Genomic DNA, 20386 nt, shown 5'->3' on the forward strand with positions numbered 1-20386 from the left:
AATATATGACTTGACATTGTCTTTTGAACAAAAAAGTGGTTACGCATTTCTGAGAATCTTTTGTAAGACATTGCTACTCTAGTATTTTAGAAACTCATTGTTCTTATACGTGTCACCATCATTTTTAACACAAAATCAAAGGAAAACACAAAAACAAAGGAAGAAACTACATAGTTGATTCAAAGCGCTGTCTCAAAATCTCGGATTTATTTTTTCAAATCATCCGTTTCGGTTATGGTTTTTAATAAAATGAGTTACATATTTACAATCTACTATTAATGGTCTAGTTTGCTGTATATAAATTATTTTAATCGACTATGGGTTTTTTTTGGGCATTCACCTTTCAACGCTTTTCTATTGATATTCTGTTGTCAAAATATTGAATTTATTATTTTTTAGACATAGTTCCTGCGACGACGGTATCAGATTAATAAAGTCAAATGATGACAGACTGGCCGTGTAATAATTGTCTAACAGTATTTAAGATTCAATAAAAAAATATTTTTAGGGTTCCGTACCCAAAGGTTAAAAATGGGATCCTGTTACTAAGACTTCTTTGTCTGTCCGTCTGTCTGTCCGTATGTCTGCCTCCAGGCTGTATCTCAAGAACCGTTATAGCTAAATTTCTGAAATTTTCACAGATTGTGTATATCTGTTGCCGCTATAACAATAAATACTGAAAACAAATAAAATTTAACAAATTAAAGTTTGTTGTATGGTTAAATTAAAATTTAATTTAACCCATACAACAAACATGATTTTTTTGGCCTTTTTTGCTCGATATCAATGACAACAGGCAGGCAAATGAAATTTTCACAGAATCCTTAATAATTAGTATATAAGATTAGGTCATCAGGGTGTGATCGATGTTGAATGTCAGCAAAGCTATTACTTACATAATATATTATTAGAATTTTTATATATTTGTTAATAATAATAATTAATTTGCTACTATATTAGAATACAAGAAATATTAATTAAAATACTCGGAAAAAATAATTTTCATACAGTATCCAATCATAATAATTATTATGAATACGGTTCCCGGAATTAAGATTTTCAATATGAATTAAGCCTTAAAAATATCTTTAAAAAAAATGTTTACCCTGACAACATAAATTCAACAGCCTTTATTACGAATTTACTGACACCGATTAAAATATTAAAATCAAACCAGCATCACATACATACATACATTTAAACGTACCAAAATATCGCCTAAGAAAAAACTTTCTGCCGCACTCAGAGCCCTACGGGAGCCCTAGAACATTTTTTTTAATTACTATCAAGCAATTTTTTTGTGAGTAGCTTCATTTTGATAAAACAAACAACATTTTTATTTGTGAAAAATCTTGAAAGTGGTAGCTAACAGAAATAGAAAGAATTTCATACTTTGAATTGATGGTCCTAAAATATGGACTGTTTTATTTGTAGAACAATGTTACTCTTAAATTATATTAACTAATAACCTATCAATATACAAAAAATCTGCTCATTAGGGTTCCGTTATAGGGTTCTGTAATCAACAAAACTTGTTTGACTAGAGCTTGATAGTAATAAAAAAAATTGTTCTAGGGCTCCCGTACTTACTATCGGCTCTAAGTGCGACAGAAAGTTTTTTCTATGGCGATATTTTGGCACTTTTAAATGTATGTACGTCTGTGATGCTGGTTTGTTTAAAAATCTTTGTTTTAAATATTTATCTTTTTTTCTTTTTCGAATATTAATTAGCCGTAATTGAATGAAGATTTTGACATGAGCCCCAAAAATTTTTCAAATTCATTAAATTGAACTTTAATCATAATTAAATGTCTCTAAGTGCGGCCGACAGCCTTTGTCATGCACAAAATTAAGGCATATCCACACTTTTCTGTCGGCGACGTCGCGCGAGGTGCGATCCAATTTGACAGCTGTCAGAGACACTCCGGCTATTACTCTAACGAGCTGCTAATGTCGCGGGCCGATCGACTGGATTAATACTGTACTATTCATTATGGATCATGGTAATGGCTACTGAAGCCTAGATTATACAGGAATCCTTACTAATATTCTAAAATGTGAAAGTATCTGTCTGGATGTTACCTCTTCACGCTTAAACAACTAAACTGATATACATGTAATTTGGTGTGAATATACTGTAAGTGACGCGAAAAGAATATATATTATCATAGTTTTTATTCCGTAAAAAACATTTTTTAAATAAAACAAGAGGGCAAACAAGCAAACGGGTCACCTGATGGAAAGCAACTACTGTCGCCCATGGACAACCGCAACATCAGAAGAGCTGCACACGTGCGTTGCCGGACGGTAGGGAATACGCATTCTTCTTGAAGGTTTGCAGGTCGTATACAGCATGACTGGTGAGACATGTTCAATACTCGAGGACGTGATATTTGGCGTGATATTAGTTGAAAAAAAACAATATCAATTGATCACTGAGTAAATGTAGCTTAAAGTTAAATAATTATTTACCCAACGCATGGACACCGCGCGCGGGAGGGGTAGCGCGCAGCGCGGGGCGCATGTCGCCGCGCCGGCCGCATAGTAATTTACTAAGTGTCCATGATTTATTTATTTTAAGGAAAATTTGGTCAAAAATTAAGTACCTAATTATTTTATTAAATAATTATAATAAGAATCAAGTACCGAGTACTCTCCTTAAGTATTGATCATGTCAACTCATCAAGGTGATGGGGTTGGTATATTTTTCGCGTAGAGCGATGGCGAAAAATTGCAGGAGGTTATGATAAATGTTGGTAAAATGATTGGTTGTTGTGATAAATGAACAGTGTTGCGGCTGTCATTTTATATTAAACATACTAGATGTCCCGCGCGGCTTCGCCCGCGTAAATTAGAAATTTTACAGAATCCGTAGGTACATTTTCCCATAAAAAATATTTCCCCCGTTTTTCCCACATTTTCCTGAGTTTCTTCTGTCGTATTAGTCTTAGAGTAATAATATAATATAACCTTCTCGATAAATGATGAGTCTTACTCGATAAATGATCTATCTAACACTGAGATAAGTTTTTAAATCGGACCTGTAGTTTCTGAGATTGACGCGTTCAAGCAAACATACTCTTCAGGTTTATAATATTAGGTTGATATAGATTTTTTTTAATTATCGCTTGACAAACTCGAGTCTCGATCTAAAAGACTATGATATGGTAGTGATGATGATGATGATGATGATGAAGAATGTAATTTGCATAGTAGCATATGCTTTCTGTTCTTAAAACAACGCCGAAACTCCCAAACTTGTATCTATAAAGAATCAGGAATTCTCTCAGCACCTTCCGAACCACAGTATACCAGGTATATCTCGGTGCAAAATCTTACTTGTTGGTAGCATATGCTTAGAATACTTCTCACGAAACCGAAGTCACCATATGTTTCCCTATAAGTTTTGAGGAGTTCCCTCGATTACTTATGGATCCTTCATCAGATCATCACTTTTCTGAATATAATACCAAATTGGGATGATACCCTATATACCAAAAGAAAAATTTTGAAAATCGGTTAACCAACGGCGGAGTAATCGTTGAATATAAGAAAACGAACATAACACCTCCCCCATTTTGAAAGTCGGTTAAAATTGTAGCCTATGTGTTATTTATTTAATATTTTAATCAGCACATGAATTGAATAACAAAATTTTTTTCAAATTAATCGTAGCACCATCTGTCAGGACAAACTAAAATTGAAATAGAATAATATTGAATGCGATGATAGCGCCGTCCGCCGGATCTAATGTAAAACATTCCAAAATCAACAACTCCTTATAAATAAGAAATTAATTGAAAAAACATTTTCCAGTAGACCAAACTGTAAATCTAAACCATTCTCGAATCTCCACGAACACACACAAAAAATTTCATCAAAATTGGCCAAGATAAGATAAATCCGTTCAGCCGTTCTCGAGTTTTAGCGAGACTAACGAACAGCAATTGATTTTTATATATATAGATTTATCTTTCGATTTCTATATAGTCTTATTAAAAAAATAATCGGACAGAGTAACAACTGAAGTTAGCTAAAATTGTGTTTATTTATGTACTATGTATTTTGAGACTATGCAATTTTGTCGCGTTCGCGATTCACTTTCACTTTTGTTGAGTTTCAGAACGCGATATTAGGTCCTCCAACGCGCACGCGAATTTGAACTTTATGCAGCGGTAATAAATTACAAATTGACTCTCCATTTTATTTAGAAAACGTTTGTATGGGATATAGAAAAATGCTGTTTTGAGGATTTTCCCGGCAATTATTCGAATTTTTCTCACCTTTTAAACCTTCCCTAGACCTCCACGAATAATTCAAGACCAAGATAAGATAAATCCGTTCAGCCGTTCTCGAGTTTTAGCGAGACTAACGAACAGCAATTGATTTTTATATATATAGATTAGTGCCCGCCGTATGTGAGGCACTTAGTGATAAATTAACTTTAATTATTGTTAACGAAAAATCTTATCATAAATCTGAAGAGTGTTTGTGTTATCTAATAGTGTGATTTTTTTGAGTTTAATGGTAGTCACAGATTGATTCATAGGCAGACCGCACCTGCTTAATTTAGTCTTCGTGATTTCTGTCAGCTAGGCTTGGGAAATCCGACTAAATATAGGCAGATGACGCACGTACATACGTGCATCATCTGCAGTCTGCCTATAAATCAATTTTTCTACTACCTGCATTCGTAGTTTCATTGAAAGCACAAAATATACGTAGCATGGGATTAGAAGACGTCAATAGTATGAAGGGTTTGACAAACACGGATAGAATTTATTTCAAAATCTGTCATTAAAATAAAGTTACATAATAATTAAATCCTCGATTGCGGCCATTTCAAGGTTATTTTCTTACTAAACTCCACTCGGGCTAACTTGTCGCCAGCGGTCATTGACCCCCTGTCAAAAACCTGCCACTTTCCATATAAACCGCGATTGACAATGAAATGTTAGATATTGTCAATCGTGGTTTTATATGGAAAATGACAAGTTTTTGACAGGGAGTTAATGACCGCTAGCGACAAGTTAGCCCGAGTGGAGTATAGTACATTTTAGTCTATTACACGTAAGTGTAAAATGTGATTACTTTAATCTTTATAATACCTCGATCGTGGGAATCGCAGACACAATAGATTTTCAATTGTTATGCGAGCGCCGGGTGCCGCTTATACCTTTGCATTGTACAATTTACCATTACCATTACGACACTCATATTTTTTACCATGTTGTTGTAATTAAAAATTGTATGGTACATAATATGAAAAATTATTTTACTTTTAATTTTAATTAAAGTTGATTTTACCTCAATTAATAGTAAATTATTACCACTCGAGACTGACGGCGACCATTGTTTGTGCAACGGGATAGCGATGGACGCTGCCATGGTGCCGTACTTATTCAGTTACTTCAATAAAAGAATATGGGCGAAATACTTAATATATTATATTATATAAGTATGAAATATATATATTATGGCAAAACAACGTTTACCGGGACAGCTAGTCTTATATATAAAATTCTCGTGTCACAATGTTAGACCGCGTAGGTACTCCTCCGAAACGACTTTACTGATTTTAACCAAATTTTATATGCATATTCAGTGGGTCTGAGAATCGGCTACTGGGTACTTTTTATATTGATAAGTGCATTTGCTGAATCAATATTTTAGTAAATTATTACAACTCGAGACTGACGGCGACCATTGTTTGTGGGACGGGATAGCGATGGACGTTGCCATGGTGACATACTTATTTAGTCACTTCAATAAAATAATATGGGCGAAATACTTTATATGGCAAAAAAAAAAAAAACGTTTGCCGGGACAGCTAGTAATATACAGGGTGTAACAAAAATAAGTGATAATACTTTAGGGTGTGTACGTGTTCCTTGTAGAGAGTTCACTGTGAAAGTAGCAGCGCTGAAATACCAAAAATTTTTTTCACTTTTGTATGGAGAAACTCGTGACGCTCGGGCCCTTGCCCATACAAAACGGAATATTTTTTTTCGTCTTTCAGAGCTGCTACTTTCACAGTGAACTCTCTACAAGGAACACGTACACACCCTAAAGTATTATCACTTATTTTTGTTACACCCTGGATAAAATAAAATTCTAATGATGAGGTAGCGTTTTGACACAATGCATAGAACTTACGCAAGTTGCGGATTTTTGACGTGAGATTACGTCGAGATTACGTTGAGATTACGTCCTTTAATTTTTAAAATAAGAAATATTTAACCAATCGAGTACAATAAAATTTTATATCTTATATATTTAAACGAGCAATTCTTGTTTTATCGAATACCGAGCAAAACTCGGTCAAACAGCTAGTATTTATGTATAATAAACTAGACGACGTCCGCAACTCCGTTGCGCCAAAATTCGTTTATCGTGGCGGAACCTTACATTTTTTCGGGATAAAAAAGTATCCTATGTCCTTTCCCGGGACTCAAAGTATCTCCATGCCAAATTTCAGCAAAATTGGTCCAGCGGTTTGGCCGTGAAGAGGTAACAGACAGACAGACAGACACACTTTCGCATTTGTAATATTAGTATGGATAGCACAAAACGAAATTCAAAAACATTCAAATTTGGAAAGCAAATCAATAGCGTGTAGACTGTAGACATTGATAGAGGTAGCGGCGGTTTCACACGATGCATAGTTACGCAAGTTGCGGCCCGCACAGTTAGCAACTACCCTCCAACGAAATTGTAGTTTTACGCGGCCGGCCCGGGTCTACCGCTGCGGCCGCGTTATGGTTGACAAGGTTACCCTATACAATATAATACAGTAGTCTTCATATGAGACCATATTATTATCGGGCACGTATTTTGGCTTAATTTTTGATACCAAAGGGGTGAAACAAAGATAATTTTGTCACGTTTCTTGAAAAAGATCTTTTTTACCACAAAGATACCGTACCGTACAACTTTCTCTTTCGTCTTTGGGAATTGATTTTCAGATTTTCCAATTATATAGATTAAACTTTTTTAATACTTTACATTTTTTTTTGCAAAATTGTTCATGTTTATTACTTCTCAAACCCGTAGTAGGCATCATGTAAGACGTTAAGAAAAAAAAATCATAAAATTCGTTCTGAAAACAACTATTTCATTTTGATTTCTGATTGAATATTATTGCTTATCATTGATTGAAGTCGCACACACCCCACGCGTAACTCTATTCCCTGTTTTTAGCGAATACTGTACGACATTTATACTATCCTTATACCGGAATGCCGCAATACGTTAAAAGAATTCTTCAGAGAAGAAATTTTTATTCAAATCGCCGTCGACCGCAAGCGAAGCTCCGCCTCTGCGAAAGACGTTGCTTTTCCGACCTTTTCTATTGGTTGGAGCGGGGAAGGCGGGCTTCTTCGCAACTTTTCATTTGCACAGCGCTGAAATATCGCCTGGTAATGCAAGAAACTTCGCAATGTGGTTACGACGAGCTATTTTTTCTTGGGAATCCATTGCTGAGCGCTTCGTTAATTTTGTACGGCTTTGGGAGAGTTATAGATTCCTAGATAGTTTAAGTTTAGAATTAAATATTATTTTATAATAAGATACTTGGATAATTTTAGCTGTCAAATTAAAATGTGAAAATAATTTGTCTGCAGAAAAGTTTTGCGCGGTAGTATAACCAAAAACATACTAAACAACGATACGTAGTAAATATGTTTATATCACGATTTTGTAATTTTTATCTTAAAGGTAGTAATAATAAACATAAGAATCAACAAAAAAACGCCATTTCCCGTCCACGTCTGTAGTTTTTCTGTTAATAAATTAATGCAATCTTTGAAAATCAGACTTATTATTTCTATTTTCTTGATATTCTAGAAAAATGTTATTCTAGAAAAATTATTATTATTATAGGTAATAGCATTTTCAGAATAGTAGTTTTAAGTTTTTTTTAACGTTCTTATAAAAGTTTGTTTTGACATTAAAATAAGGACAATGTAATACAAAATTTATGATAATGTTATGTACTAAGACTAGATGAAGCCCACAACTCCGTTGCGCCAAAATTCGGACGGATCACACGGAAACCGTACATTTTTCCGAGTTAAAATATCCTATGTCCTTTCCCGGACTCAAGGTATCTCCATACCGAATTTCAGCAAAATCGGTTCAGCGGTTTGGCCGTGAAGAGGTAACAGACAGACACACTTTCGCATTTATAATATTAGATAATATTAGTATGGATTGAAATAGGTACTGATTTATCTAGATATTTTACATTTATTGAATTTATATTAAGTAGGCGACTAAAGCAAAATTGACGATTTTACAATTAATTTTTTGGGGTCCGTAGTCAACAAGGAACCCTTATACACACATTGGCAAAATTAGCGGAACATAGGTAAAAAGGGCCAAAACTTGAACTCAAGTGGGTCGGGCTGTCTGAAAGCCTTTTTTATAGCTTCTAAGCTCATTCAAGAAATAAAATATTGAACAAAACTGGCAAGTTGACAGGTTTTTATAGCAATTATGCCCTAATAAGTGTTTTTCGATTATTGACGTTATAAGTGTTCCTAATAAGAATGGCGTTCTAGCGGGGTGCAAGGTATGCTCAGCTCATTTGATTGTTTGGTTTTTGGAAGAACACATTGCTTAGATACAAAATTAGTGATTTCCCAGCATCTGCGACAGCTAGAGCTGTAACCACAATAGAGAAAGGTCACACCTACCGTTCGGTCAGTCAGGCCTTAGGTGTGTCGGCTTCCGTGGTTCATCGTAACTTTCAACGCTTCAGAGAGACTGGATCTTACGTTCGGAGACGAGAACAAGGCAGATATCGGGTGACAATGGTTCAGGATGACCATTTTGTAAGGAAACAAAACTTAAGAAATCGACCTCAAACTGCTATGCAGACACGAAACCTGTCGGAACAGGTCCAAGTTGAACGTGTAAGTGATTGTACAGCAAGAAGAAGACTCAAAGAAGTTAAATTAAACTCAAAAGTGCCAGCAAGGGCACCAAAACTTGAGACAGGACACCGAAGAGCCAGGCTAAGATTTGCGCGTGAACATCAAAATTAGACAAGTGAGTGAAATCTTGTGCTGTACAGTGATAGGAGCAAATTCTGTGTACATTGTATTGACAGGCGATAAAGAATGTGGATAAATCATAAGGAAAGCTACAGGCCATCTAACTTACCGGAAACAGTGGCCTATGATGCAGGCTTCGTAATGGTTTGGAGTTGCATATGATTTGGAGCCCGCATGGAGCTGATGATTATAGATGATGGTACTTTGACAGTACAAGGCTATAGCACCGACATCCTGGAACTGCATGGTGTGCCTTTTACACAGTTTTAGGTAGTAATTTCAATTTTATGTGCGTCATTACCTAAACGATGCTGGCGTAGCCCAGGTGGAGAGGCCAGCGTGGTCTACGGATGTGGATCCGATTGAAGACGTGTGGCACATCAATGGGTGAACGGTACGAGTTAAAACTCCAGCTCCAAAATGTGTCCAGGAGCTCGAGTTGGCGCTACTGGAGGAGAGGAGAATATCCCACAGGAAATGATTGAGAATTAAAATGCAAGCATGGAATGGCGTTTCCAGGCCCTCTTGAGATCCATAGAAGGCATTACACGCTTTTAACATGGCATTTCTTTAATAAAAATGGAGAATTTATCTTAAAAACTTACTACTGAAATTTCAAAGATTTTCTTAATTTTTTGATTTTTTTCTATTTTTCACTTTTTTATGCCCTAAATTTATATAAAATTTATTTTTTAATAATCAATTAGTAAATAAATAAATAAATATATAAAAATCAGTGAACAATTAAAAAAAAAATGAAAATTTTGTTATGTTCCTCTAATTTTGCCGGTGTGTTTAGTTTCGGTCTGTCCGTCCGTCTGTCCGTCTGTCTGTCTGTCTGTCTGTCCGCGGTTTTGCTCAGAGACTATAGGACCTACAAAGCTGTAATTTGAATTTAAAAGGAAAACTATCACGGCTAAGAAGACTTCATAAGTTATTGAGATTCGATCAAATAAAAAATTTATTCGGCGAAGTATAAAGGAACTTTTCGTTCAAATTTCTTTGAAAGTAACTGAGATGATGTTGTTAGTAGTGTAACACATGTTATAAATGTACATTCATTGACCATACAAAATTTTTTTAAACTAGCGGTACTACGGAACCCTATATTGCGCGTGGCGCGACACGCACTTGGTCGGGTTTTTTTTTGTATGAGAGCCTCCCTTAAATTTTTATTTTATTATTAATTACTGAAGTAGACATATATTTAATACCTTTGTTTAAATATCAAGTGCCTACCTGCTGCCTTCTGCTTGATATAGAGCAAAAAATGCCAAAAAAGTTTTTTGTATGGGAGCCCCTCTTAAATATTTGAATTATTTTGTTTTTAGTATTTATAACGGTAACAGAAATACGTAATCTGTGAAAATTTCAACTCTCTAGCTAGTACCGTTCTTGAGATACAGCCTGGAGACAGACAGACGGACCGACAGACATCGAAATCTTACTTTCCTTTTTTTTTTAAACCTTTTTTACTCTTTGGGTACGGAACCCTAAAAATAACTTGGCGATGAGTCCTCGTCGTCCTTTTTCACCTGGCATAATATTATGAAAGACGGGCGTGAGTGTGAAGAGAGGTAGACGATGTTTGATTTTTTTTTTGCTTTAGTCGCCCTCTTAAGAATAAGATAATGTTTTAACGAAAACTTGTGGATAAAATGGATTCGAAATAAAAATAACACTTGTTTTCAATGTGCGAGAGGATACAATCTTGAAGGCTGAACAAATGCACGTGTTCAAAAGAGACATAACAATATAATGAGATCTAATCAAATCTTCAGTCACGACTCACGATATAAGTTTTACAATTATAAATGTAATAGAAGTTTAACGAACTAAAACTGTTCCCCTTTAGTTCATTTCACTAGTCAAGTCAGTAATTACATGGGGTGGCGTCTTATTAGTACGAATATGAGGCTTTTACTATAAGGTGTTCACTTAATAAGATTCGCTTATGCGTGATTTCAACCCGTTAAGACCCGAGAAAAAGGTTTTTTAAGGTGTACTTAATTGAGTACAATGTGTATAATATTATTGTTTAATGTTGATGTAAAAAAATAGTTTTCTTTTTTTATTAATTAAGAGCAAACAACTCTTCACACAATTCAAAGTGCTATCTTTGATTATTGCAATTAAAAATTATAATATTTGATTTCATTGCCATTATTTTTAAGCTGTAAATTCCTATAATTAATTATGTATTATAACAATAGGTACTACAAAAGCTTTATACTAACAACACTTCTCTTATATCTTTTAATCTTCCACATAGGTAGAGTTAGTCAAATCTACATTGTGATCATCATAACCACCTTCCATTTAACCTTTTTCATTTGTTTTTATAGTATTCACAAACATCGATTATAGTATCATAAACACACTGCACTCAAAAGAGTGCGGGTATTTAAGTTTTAAAATCAAGGGGATTTTCAAGCCCGATAATTATGTTTTAACCTTATTTGCTCACTTTTTCGATAATTTTGCAAAAAATGATATTAATTTATTACAGTATTGTTACTTCTTCTTCTTCTTCTTCTTTTATTAATGGCAAACAATCGCTTTTTAGCAACATTCTGCCAGTGTCAAGTATGGAAAGTAAAATATATATATATATATATATATATATATATATATATATATATATATATATATATATATATATATATATATATTCCTCAATACTACATTCTTTGTTAATTTTTTATATTTCCAAAAAGTTTTTTTACTAGTCATTATAGTCATTAGTCAATCTATATATTAATACGTGAGCCAAAAACTTTGTATCCCTTTTGACGAAAAATGGGAAAACGTACGTGAACGAAATTTTGCACTGTTATAGTTTATATGGTGAAGGAGTTCATCGAGCTAATATTATTTTGAAATAATTATGCTTTTATCATAATTTTTTTAACAAATAAAACATTACACACACTACAACACACACAGTAGGAAAATGACAGATTTTTGAGTTACAGGCCTATACATACGAATTATACTCTTTTATTTATGGTTCAAGTCGGTTGACAACAAGGTCACAAATTGAAAATGGATTATAGTTTTTTTATTGAATCTTAGATACTATTAGACAATGCTTACATGGCCAGTCTGAGATCAGCTGAGTCCCAGAGACAAGAGTTAAGAAAATATGATAGTCAATATTTTTTTACAAAATATAGGTCCTAATGTAGTTGACACTAAGGTCGAATTTCGATCATTGGGCGATCTCTAGTCTAGTGAAATACGCCAACAGATATGGTTTACCTACCCAAGTGAGGTTGGATGTAATTTGCTAGATTATTTTCTTTGGTGATCTTTCTATGATAATTATTATTGTTACAAAATAATAATGTGTGTTAAAAATGTTAAGAAAAAGGAAAAAAAGCCTAACCTCATATTTTTATGCCAATGGGACGAGATAACCTTTTATAGGCGGACAGCTAATCAACACAATTTTATTATAATTGCCACCAGCCGGCCTAACATGTGCACAACGAGAAAATTTTGTCTACAGGTTTTCTCGATGCTCGATGGTTTGTCTCTTCATCTCTATTGACCCTAACATGACATATTTTTTTGTCGTGTCTGTCGTCAAAATTAGAGATAATTGTGTTTTTTTAATCTGTGCTATTTTTGTCTACGAACCCTAACATGACAACACGTTTTTATCGAGTTTTGTTGAGATTTTGATATTATCAGAAGAGTATTCGTCTACGATTTGGAAGGTCAAGAAACACGCTTGCAATGTCTGTCCCTTATTTTAATAAAAATATATATCTCAAATGGCATCATCGACGAGTAAGCTAGTCTACGAACCAGAAATTTATCTGTCGACGAAAAAGATAATATATGTCGATTGTCGATATCGACAATATAACTACGCTTGAGAGTGAGATATCTCGTTGTACGCATGCTAGGCCAGCAGATGATCTACTCCTGTACGCAGATGATCTTTAGACTTAGTCTTCGGGCCTGTATTTATTTTGATTAGTGCGAGTGCAATTGATAAGTGATAAGGAGAAATTAAAGGACTTGCACTAAATACTAATCAGTCGCTGTCTACACTCAACTATCTTCTGATTAAAATATTCACTTGCAATAATCACCTGCACTTATCACTAATCAAAGTGAATACAGCCCAATCAATTAAGTAAAATATAAATTCTAAACTAAGGAAAACTAAGGAAAATGTAATAATTTGATAAACTTAACGTACCTATGCTAAGTTAACATGGCGCTTTAATTTTTTTGGTACCACGGTACTTTTGGCGGTTGATATCAAACTAATTATTTAAGTTGTATTACTATACAATTATTTATTAATTTAATTAACATACTATTTTGGAACCTGGCCCCCTAGTCAAAATGCTTTCGCCAGATTCGATAGCGTGTCAGCATGGCGTTTATGTCAAATCCCATACATTTTTAACATGTAACTTCGCTTTCGAAACTGGCGATTGCATTTTGACTAAGAACTCAGCTTATATAATACTGTTAGATTTAGATAGGCCTGGCTGAGACAATGGGATTATATTTACTATTGTTGATGATAATCCGTATAGTATAGTTAATTGGTTATAGCAAGCGTTTATAGCTAGACAAAAGAACATAGAATTTGGTTTAGATATTGATATAATGATATGAATGATAGTATTTAAAAAGTCTTAACAGTCGCAGTAAGATACCTACATATTTTAATGATGATTTAAATTTAATGAAAAGTTTCACAGATATGTCAAACTTTTCATCAAATTGGGCTTAAGTCAAAATCTTCATAAAATTACAATCATGTAATTAATACTTGTCTCTGAGTGGTGCCGTAATAGTAATAGCGCATGACATAGAGATTAGAGAATGATTATTAAAGGTACATAGAATCTTTTAAGGAAGAGTAGATGCTAAATTAAATTTTCTCAACAAGAGGGACTAATAATGATAATAATATCACACCACGTCAGTCCGGCCCCGTGCTAAGTACCTGAAGGACTTGTGTTACGGGTACCAGACAACGGAAATATATTTAATACTTTTATACTATACATATATTTAAGATTTTTATTATTCCATCCATCGTGATTAACGATGGAATGGTGTTTATTAGCCTTTTTTCAATAGAAAAGTGTACATCATATTTAGTATGTCTCTGGTGTTATAATTATGATGCAATTTTTAATAAAAAAAAATAATTTAATTTAACCCTTCATTAAATTAAAATTAAGTGTCTATTAGCTGTCTCTGAGTACGGCTGTTGGCACAAACTTTTTTTCTGCATTATCATTGTAAATCAAACACAGCCACGGAATGGAAATAGGCTATAAACTTTAACGACAGAAAAATGAAAGGTTCTTGAGGAACTTTATGCCCGTACGGCATCGCGGGAAACAACATAATTTTACAAGTTGTTGCCATTTTTTCTGGCTGCAAGATTTTGCAGCATTTTTAAAGCGTCGTTATTTTTATGGCCACTGATTGATTTAACAATTAAATAAATTGAATAAACGGGTACTTTAATATAGATTACTGAATAATATTTTAAAATAATTTTAACAAAATGTATTTTAAAGTAAAAAAAAAACAATTGAGATTTTGGGTGAGGGTTGATGTGTTAATGACATTATCAAAAAATTCGATATTTTTCTCACCAAGCACTACCGTAATTCTTGTCTTTAAAAAAAACCTTTAAAGTCACATCATCATCAGTCACACACAAAGACACGTGAGAAATTAATTACATTTAAATTAATAATAATGTGTTAAAAATATTGATAAAAATCTATTTCATTTTATTTACACCGACAAAAAAAGTAGAGGGTTAAGTGCAGCAAGGAAAAAGTTCAAGAAAAGTTTAAGTCGAGGGCCATTGAGGGCGGACTAGGGCGGCCATCCCGCCCTACAACAACTTTCTTAAGGAAAAACTTTTGCCGGTGTCAACAGCTTTTCCCCGCTCCGGAACTTTTGACAAAGCTTTTAATTGCCGTCTTATTGAAGATAATTGTCGGATTAACTTGCGGGTTAAAGCTTGTTACAGCTTTTTGATTTTCATTCAATTTGTTCTTTGTGTTTTTCAATCAATTAAATTTTGGGAAATAGAAATATTTATTTTTATATTTGGTGTAATTGATATGTCTGAAACCACCAGTATTTTCCAAATCAGAATTCAAAGCTCAGAACCTTTTATTGATATTTACTTTAGGGCCTGTTTCACCATGATAAGTGACAAATAGACTATCCACCAATTAACTTGACAGACCTAGTATGGAGAATCTGTCAAAAAAGTTGTCAATAGCCTATTCGGCACTTTATCAGAAAGTGATGAAACAGGCCCTTAATCTCTTGATATTTGGGTGATATTTTGTTGGCAACTAAATTGTGTTTTTTTAATAGATGAACTACCGCACTCAGAGACACGTAATTATGACTAACCTTTAATTTAATGAAGAGTTTATCAAATAATGTTTGAAGCTTATGCCAAATTTTAAATTAAGTACATTTATGTAATTAGATGTTTCACTCTGAGTGCGGTAGTGAGAGCAAGAATTTTTGTTAATGATTAATTTGAAATTGGGATGACAAAAATATAATCAAATCTCTGATGTGGAAAGCACTAATGCTTATGTATATTATATAATATATATGCAATACTTCCTTTTTATGTCGCTATCAGGAGTATAAAAAATTGTTTTGTGATTCGGCGAAATACAACCGAGTGTAAGCAAGTGATGGTGTAACAATAACTGCACCTTCCGCACTCACCGCGGCCGCTGCGGCCCACGAACCGCAGGTCGTTGAACTTGGCCACCTGGTTCTTCATCACCGCCGAGCTGTTCCGCAGCTCCGCGCAGCAGTTCTCGTCGTTGCCGGCCCGCACCGTGACCAGCGTGCCGTCCCCCACGTCCCCCAGCGCCACCACCTTGAACGCCACCGGCAGCGTCTTGTTGGAGCGCCAGTGCGGCGGCAGCACCGTACACACGAAGTGCGGGCTACCCGTGCGCACCAGCTCGCCCGGGTGCTCCGACAGGAAGTCGCCCAGCGTGCGCTCCGCCAGGATGTCGGACGTCATCTTCGTGTAGGTCTCGTGCAGCAGCGCCGAGCTGGTGTCGGGCGACGCGGCTGCCCCCGGCAGGTGCATCCTCGCCCGTGCGCGCTGCGTGCTGCACATCCCGCCGCGCGCGCTCACATCACTGCACTCTCACGCCCGGTCACTCGCGGTAAACATCGCGCTCGTTGCTAGGATACGCGCCGCGACGACGATGACGTCACGCGGCCTTGCCACACTTTTTTCCCCGTGAATGAAAGGTTCGGGAGCGCGGGGGCGCGCGGGGCGATTTTTATCCGGCGCCGGGGTGGCTCCCCCGCGCGCGACGAAAAAACTTTTCGCTAGTTTCGGGGCCGGCGGCACTTTTTTGCGGCCCGCACCTCCGATCGGCCGCGCGGCGGCGCTCTCGCTTTCGGTGCGGGAGTTTTTTAAAGTTTTGTGCGTCGTGTTTACTATCGTGCGGCCCGGTGCGGGTGCGTGCGTCACGGCGCGCGGCCGGAGAGCGACGGCTCGTGGCGGGCGCGGTGCTAGTGCGCGGCGGACGTCCGCACCCGTCGACTTCGGACAAAGTTTCGCGGGCGAGCGGTGCGGCCGCGCGCGGGGGCGGCGCGGGCGCGGCGGGCGGCGGAGCGCACTTTGCGGTCGGGGTGGGTTGGGTTTAAAGCCGCCGAAGGATAAAACATACAAATAAACACGTGTTCGCGCCGGCGCGAGCGAGAGGCTGCGGCGGCGCGCGGGTGGGAGCGGGACGGAGCACCGATCTTGCGGCATTTAGCAGCCGATCAGCATGCTGGCTCGTCTGCCGCTATCCGCTGATAGACCTGCCTGAACTTCCCCAAACTGTATCAGCAATGTACAGCGAATTACAAGTTGTGAAGTGTAAAGTTTGAGTGTGCTACGAGGGTCGATTTCTAACACGTTATCTACCAAAAGTAGGAAATTGCGTACGATAGTGTTTTTGTTCTAGTCTAAACATAATATTGCAGTAAAAATATTTCGTACCAGAGGTAATAGAAACAAAAAGTTAGGTGCCAAACTTTTTCGACACACTTAACTTAAACTCTTACAGAGCTTCTACTTTCACAGCTAGCTCTTAATGACCATACAGGATGTGTGTAAAATATAAACACACAGTTTTCTAACACCTGCATATAAATAAAAAAATGTGTGTAAATTAAATAATTAAAAAAAAATCTAACTTATCTTAACATGTTTGTGAGTAATAATATTGTTTAATAGTTTTGTTGTAAATTTTTGCTTATTTTACAAAGCATTAACTATTTTTATACTACCTCTTTTGCTCTACTTAAATAATTAATAACTTAACTTAAAGCTACATTCCAACTTAAAAAGCTGACCTGAATATCAAGTCTGTTAAAAATATTAAAAGTAATAAAGGTGTATAAAAAAATTTCAGTTCAATCATAAGGCGCATCCCTTTTTCAGCACGGTGCATGGTGTAATTAAATCAACAGCCGAGCTATGATACAACCTGTTATGTTGTTTACTTTCACCAAGAATTATCTTCTTAATTCTTGGTAATAAAATTATTGTTAAAGCTGCTTAGGTTCTTAAACTTTGTATAATATTTAAAACTCCAAAAGAGGCATTTAATGATTAGCTTTCTTACTGACTTTAAATTAAATTGAAAGTTTCTTATTCTTTAAATTAAACTTAAGTGCTTATTTTTATACTGTATAGAGTGCAGCCGTAAGTTTAATATATGCTATTTTATGCTGTTTTCGAAAAGACTACGATGACAGTAGCAAAAGATTAAGGATGATAAATTAAAACAATATAAACTCTGGTTCTTATTAATTTCAGAAAAAAGGTAAATTATTAGAAAAGTGATATTTTTTTTTTATGAAATAAGGGAGCAAACGAGCAAACGGGTCACCTGATGGAAAGCAACTTCCGTCGGTTATGGACACTCGCAGCATCAGAAGAGCTGCAGGTGCGTTGCCGACCTTTTAAGAGGGAATAAGGTAATAGGGGAGGGTAGGGATGGGAAGGGAAGGAAATAGGGGAGGGTAGGGAAGGGAATAAGGTAGGGGGTTGGGCCTCCGGTAAACTCACTCACTCGGCGAAACACAGCGCAAGCGCTGTTTCACGCCAGTTTTCTGTGAGAACGTGGTATTTCTCCGGTCGAGCCGGCCCATTCGTGCCGAAGCGTGGCTCTCCCACGAGGTACATATTATACTTGCCTTAAAGTAAATTTATCACTTAGTTTTGTCACACATTGTACATATAAGTATTGCCCGTCGTGTAATTATAGTTACACAACGGGCAATATTCTTTATTGGCTATTATATACCATCTAACTAATAATAGCAAGAAGGTTTAGTTATTAATTATTATCGTATCATAACCGGTAAGCACGAAAAACTGTCAAAGTAAGTTTTTATTAAGTCACTTACAGCCCCTTCTTCCGGCGCCACTTAAACCTCCGTAGCGCCCTGCGTAGCACTCCGCTACGAAAAAAGTTGAACGATTCATAAAGTAAGGGTTACTTTATTTTTCAAATATTTATCAAATCTTAATTTACACTTAAACTATATAGAGTAAAATAAATGGTTGTTTTTACTTATTTCATTAAAAAAGACAAATATGATAAGAATTATATAAAGCTTACTTTTAATACGTACATGGATTTTATTAGAAGTCTAAGATTAAGATTGTGTTATTTCAGAATAAAAATAGAAGAGTTTCTGAAATGGCACAATATTAATGGTAAGTCATTACAAAAGAACATAGTACTTATACAAGAAATAATAAAATAAAGTATAATTTTTTTCACATTTTATTATTTATTTCATGTGCAAAGCGAAAAAAAAAGTAAAAATACAACACAAACGGTTAAAGCTGCCAAAAACAATTTTACTGAAAGACTTCGCTATAATTTTTTACATTAAATATTTTATGATACGACCGCCCATATCGTTGGTACTTTCTTGGCCACACCCACTGCTGGTGATGAAAAATAAATCATTCTTTTAACTACTATAGTGGAAATTATAACAGCATAGTAAACATTAACAAAATTGTGTGATATTTCACTTTTAAATGGTATATTATTCGTAAGTATAAGCTTTTATTTACAGATGTAGGAAAAACTGAAATCAGTTATTTAAGGATTTTGCCATCTTTCATCCTAAGGCCGGTATAAGTAGTCAGTAATTAAGATGCAACCCGATCTCAAAGCGCGGTTCGGCTCTGTGATTGGTCCAAATTTTGACAGCCAACCAATCACAGAGCCTGAACCGTGTCTTGAGACCGAGATGCATCTTGAGTACTGACTATTTATACCGGCCTTAATAATCTTATTCATGCTGGCAGTTTCTGTCTATCAGTTTATTGCCTCCTCTTGCTTAAAGCGCGGAACCGATTTTGGTAAAAAGGTGTAGAAATACTGAAAATAATATTATAAAGAAGTTTTACCAACAGTTCTCGTGCAATAAGCGAATTTCGGTGCAACAAGCGGACAATATCTGGGATGCATAATTTGAAAGATAAATTTTCAACCAAACAACAACAACAACAAACGTGGGAGAGCCATGCTTCGGCACGAATGGGCCGGCTCGACCAAAGAAATACCACGTTATCACAGAAAACCGGCGTGAAACAGCGCTTGCGCTGTGTTTCGCCGAGTGAGTGAGTTTACCGGAGGCCCAATCCCCTACCCTATTTCCTTCCCTACCCTCCCCTATTCCCTTCCCTTCCCATCCCTACCCTCCCCTATTACCCTATTACCTCTTAAAAGGCCGGCAACGCACGCGAAGCTCTTCTGATGCTGCGAGTGTCCATGGGCGACGGAAGTTGCTTTCCATCAGGTGCCCCGTTTGCTCGTTTGCCCCCTCATTTCATTAAAAAAAAAAAACAAAACAAACTCAACATCGATCGTGCAACATGAAAGCTATGATTTTCATTATAATTAGACCCTTTCTAATAAAGGTATGTAGATCGGTCGGGCCGGCAAATATTGGACGAGGCCCTTACAACACAAAATCAAACCTTTTATTTAAGTCCGCGCACACAGAGGGCCGCATTAGGGCCGCATTGTTTGCGAAGGGAGATAGTTCAACAACCCTTTGCTGACCGGTAAGCAGCTCGAATTATTGCCCGCCGTCACGATAACACGAGAGGAAATTAAATAAATAAAAAAAATATTGCTTTTGGCACGATACTAATGCAATTCTTATAGCATGAAAGTTGTTTCTCTGAAGAAAAAAAGACTTTAGGATTCCGTACCCAAAGGGTAAAAAAGGGACCCTATTACTAAGACTTTGTTTACTGTCCG

General features: G+C 36.0%; 1 protein-coding gene across 2 annotated transcripts in view; it reads right to left on the reverse strand.

Annotated features, from left to right (window-relative positions):
• Positions 1–16633, reverse strand: part of LOC121735607 (runt-related transcription factor 3) — a 39518-nt gene extending 22885 nt beyond the window's left edge. For both annotated transcript variants that reach the window (XM_042126470.1, XM_042126469.1), the window contains exon 1: positions 15807–16633. In XM_042126470.1, the coding sequence (XP_041982404.1) occupies positions 15807–16212 (406 nt within the window). In that variant the 5' untranslated portion in view covers positions 16213–16633. The remainder of the gene's footprint in view (positions 1–15806) is intronic.
• Between the last annotated feature and the right edge of the window lie 3753 nt (positions 16634–20386).

Source organism: Aricia agestis, chromosome 17, assembly GCF_905147365.1.
Source record: "Aricia agestis chromosome 17, ilAriAges1.1, whole genome shotgun sequence".
NCBI lineage: Eukaryota > Metazoa > Arthropoda > Insecta > Lepidoptera > Lycaenidae > Aricia > Aricia agestis.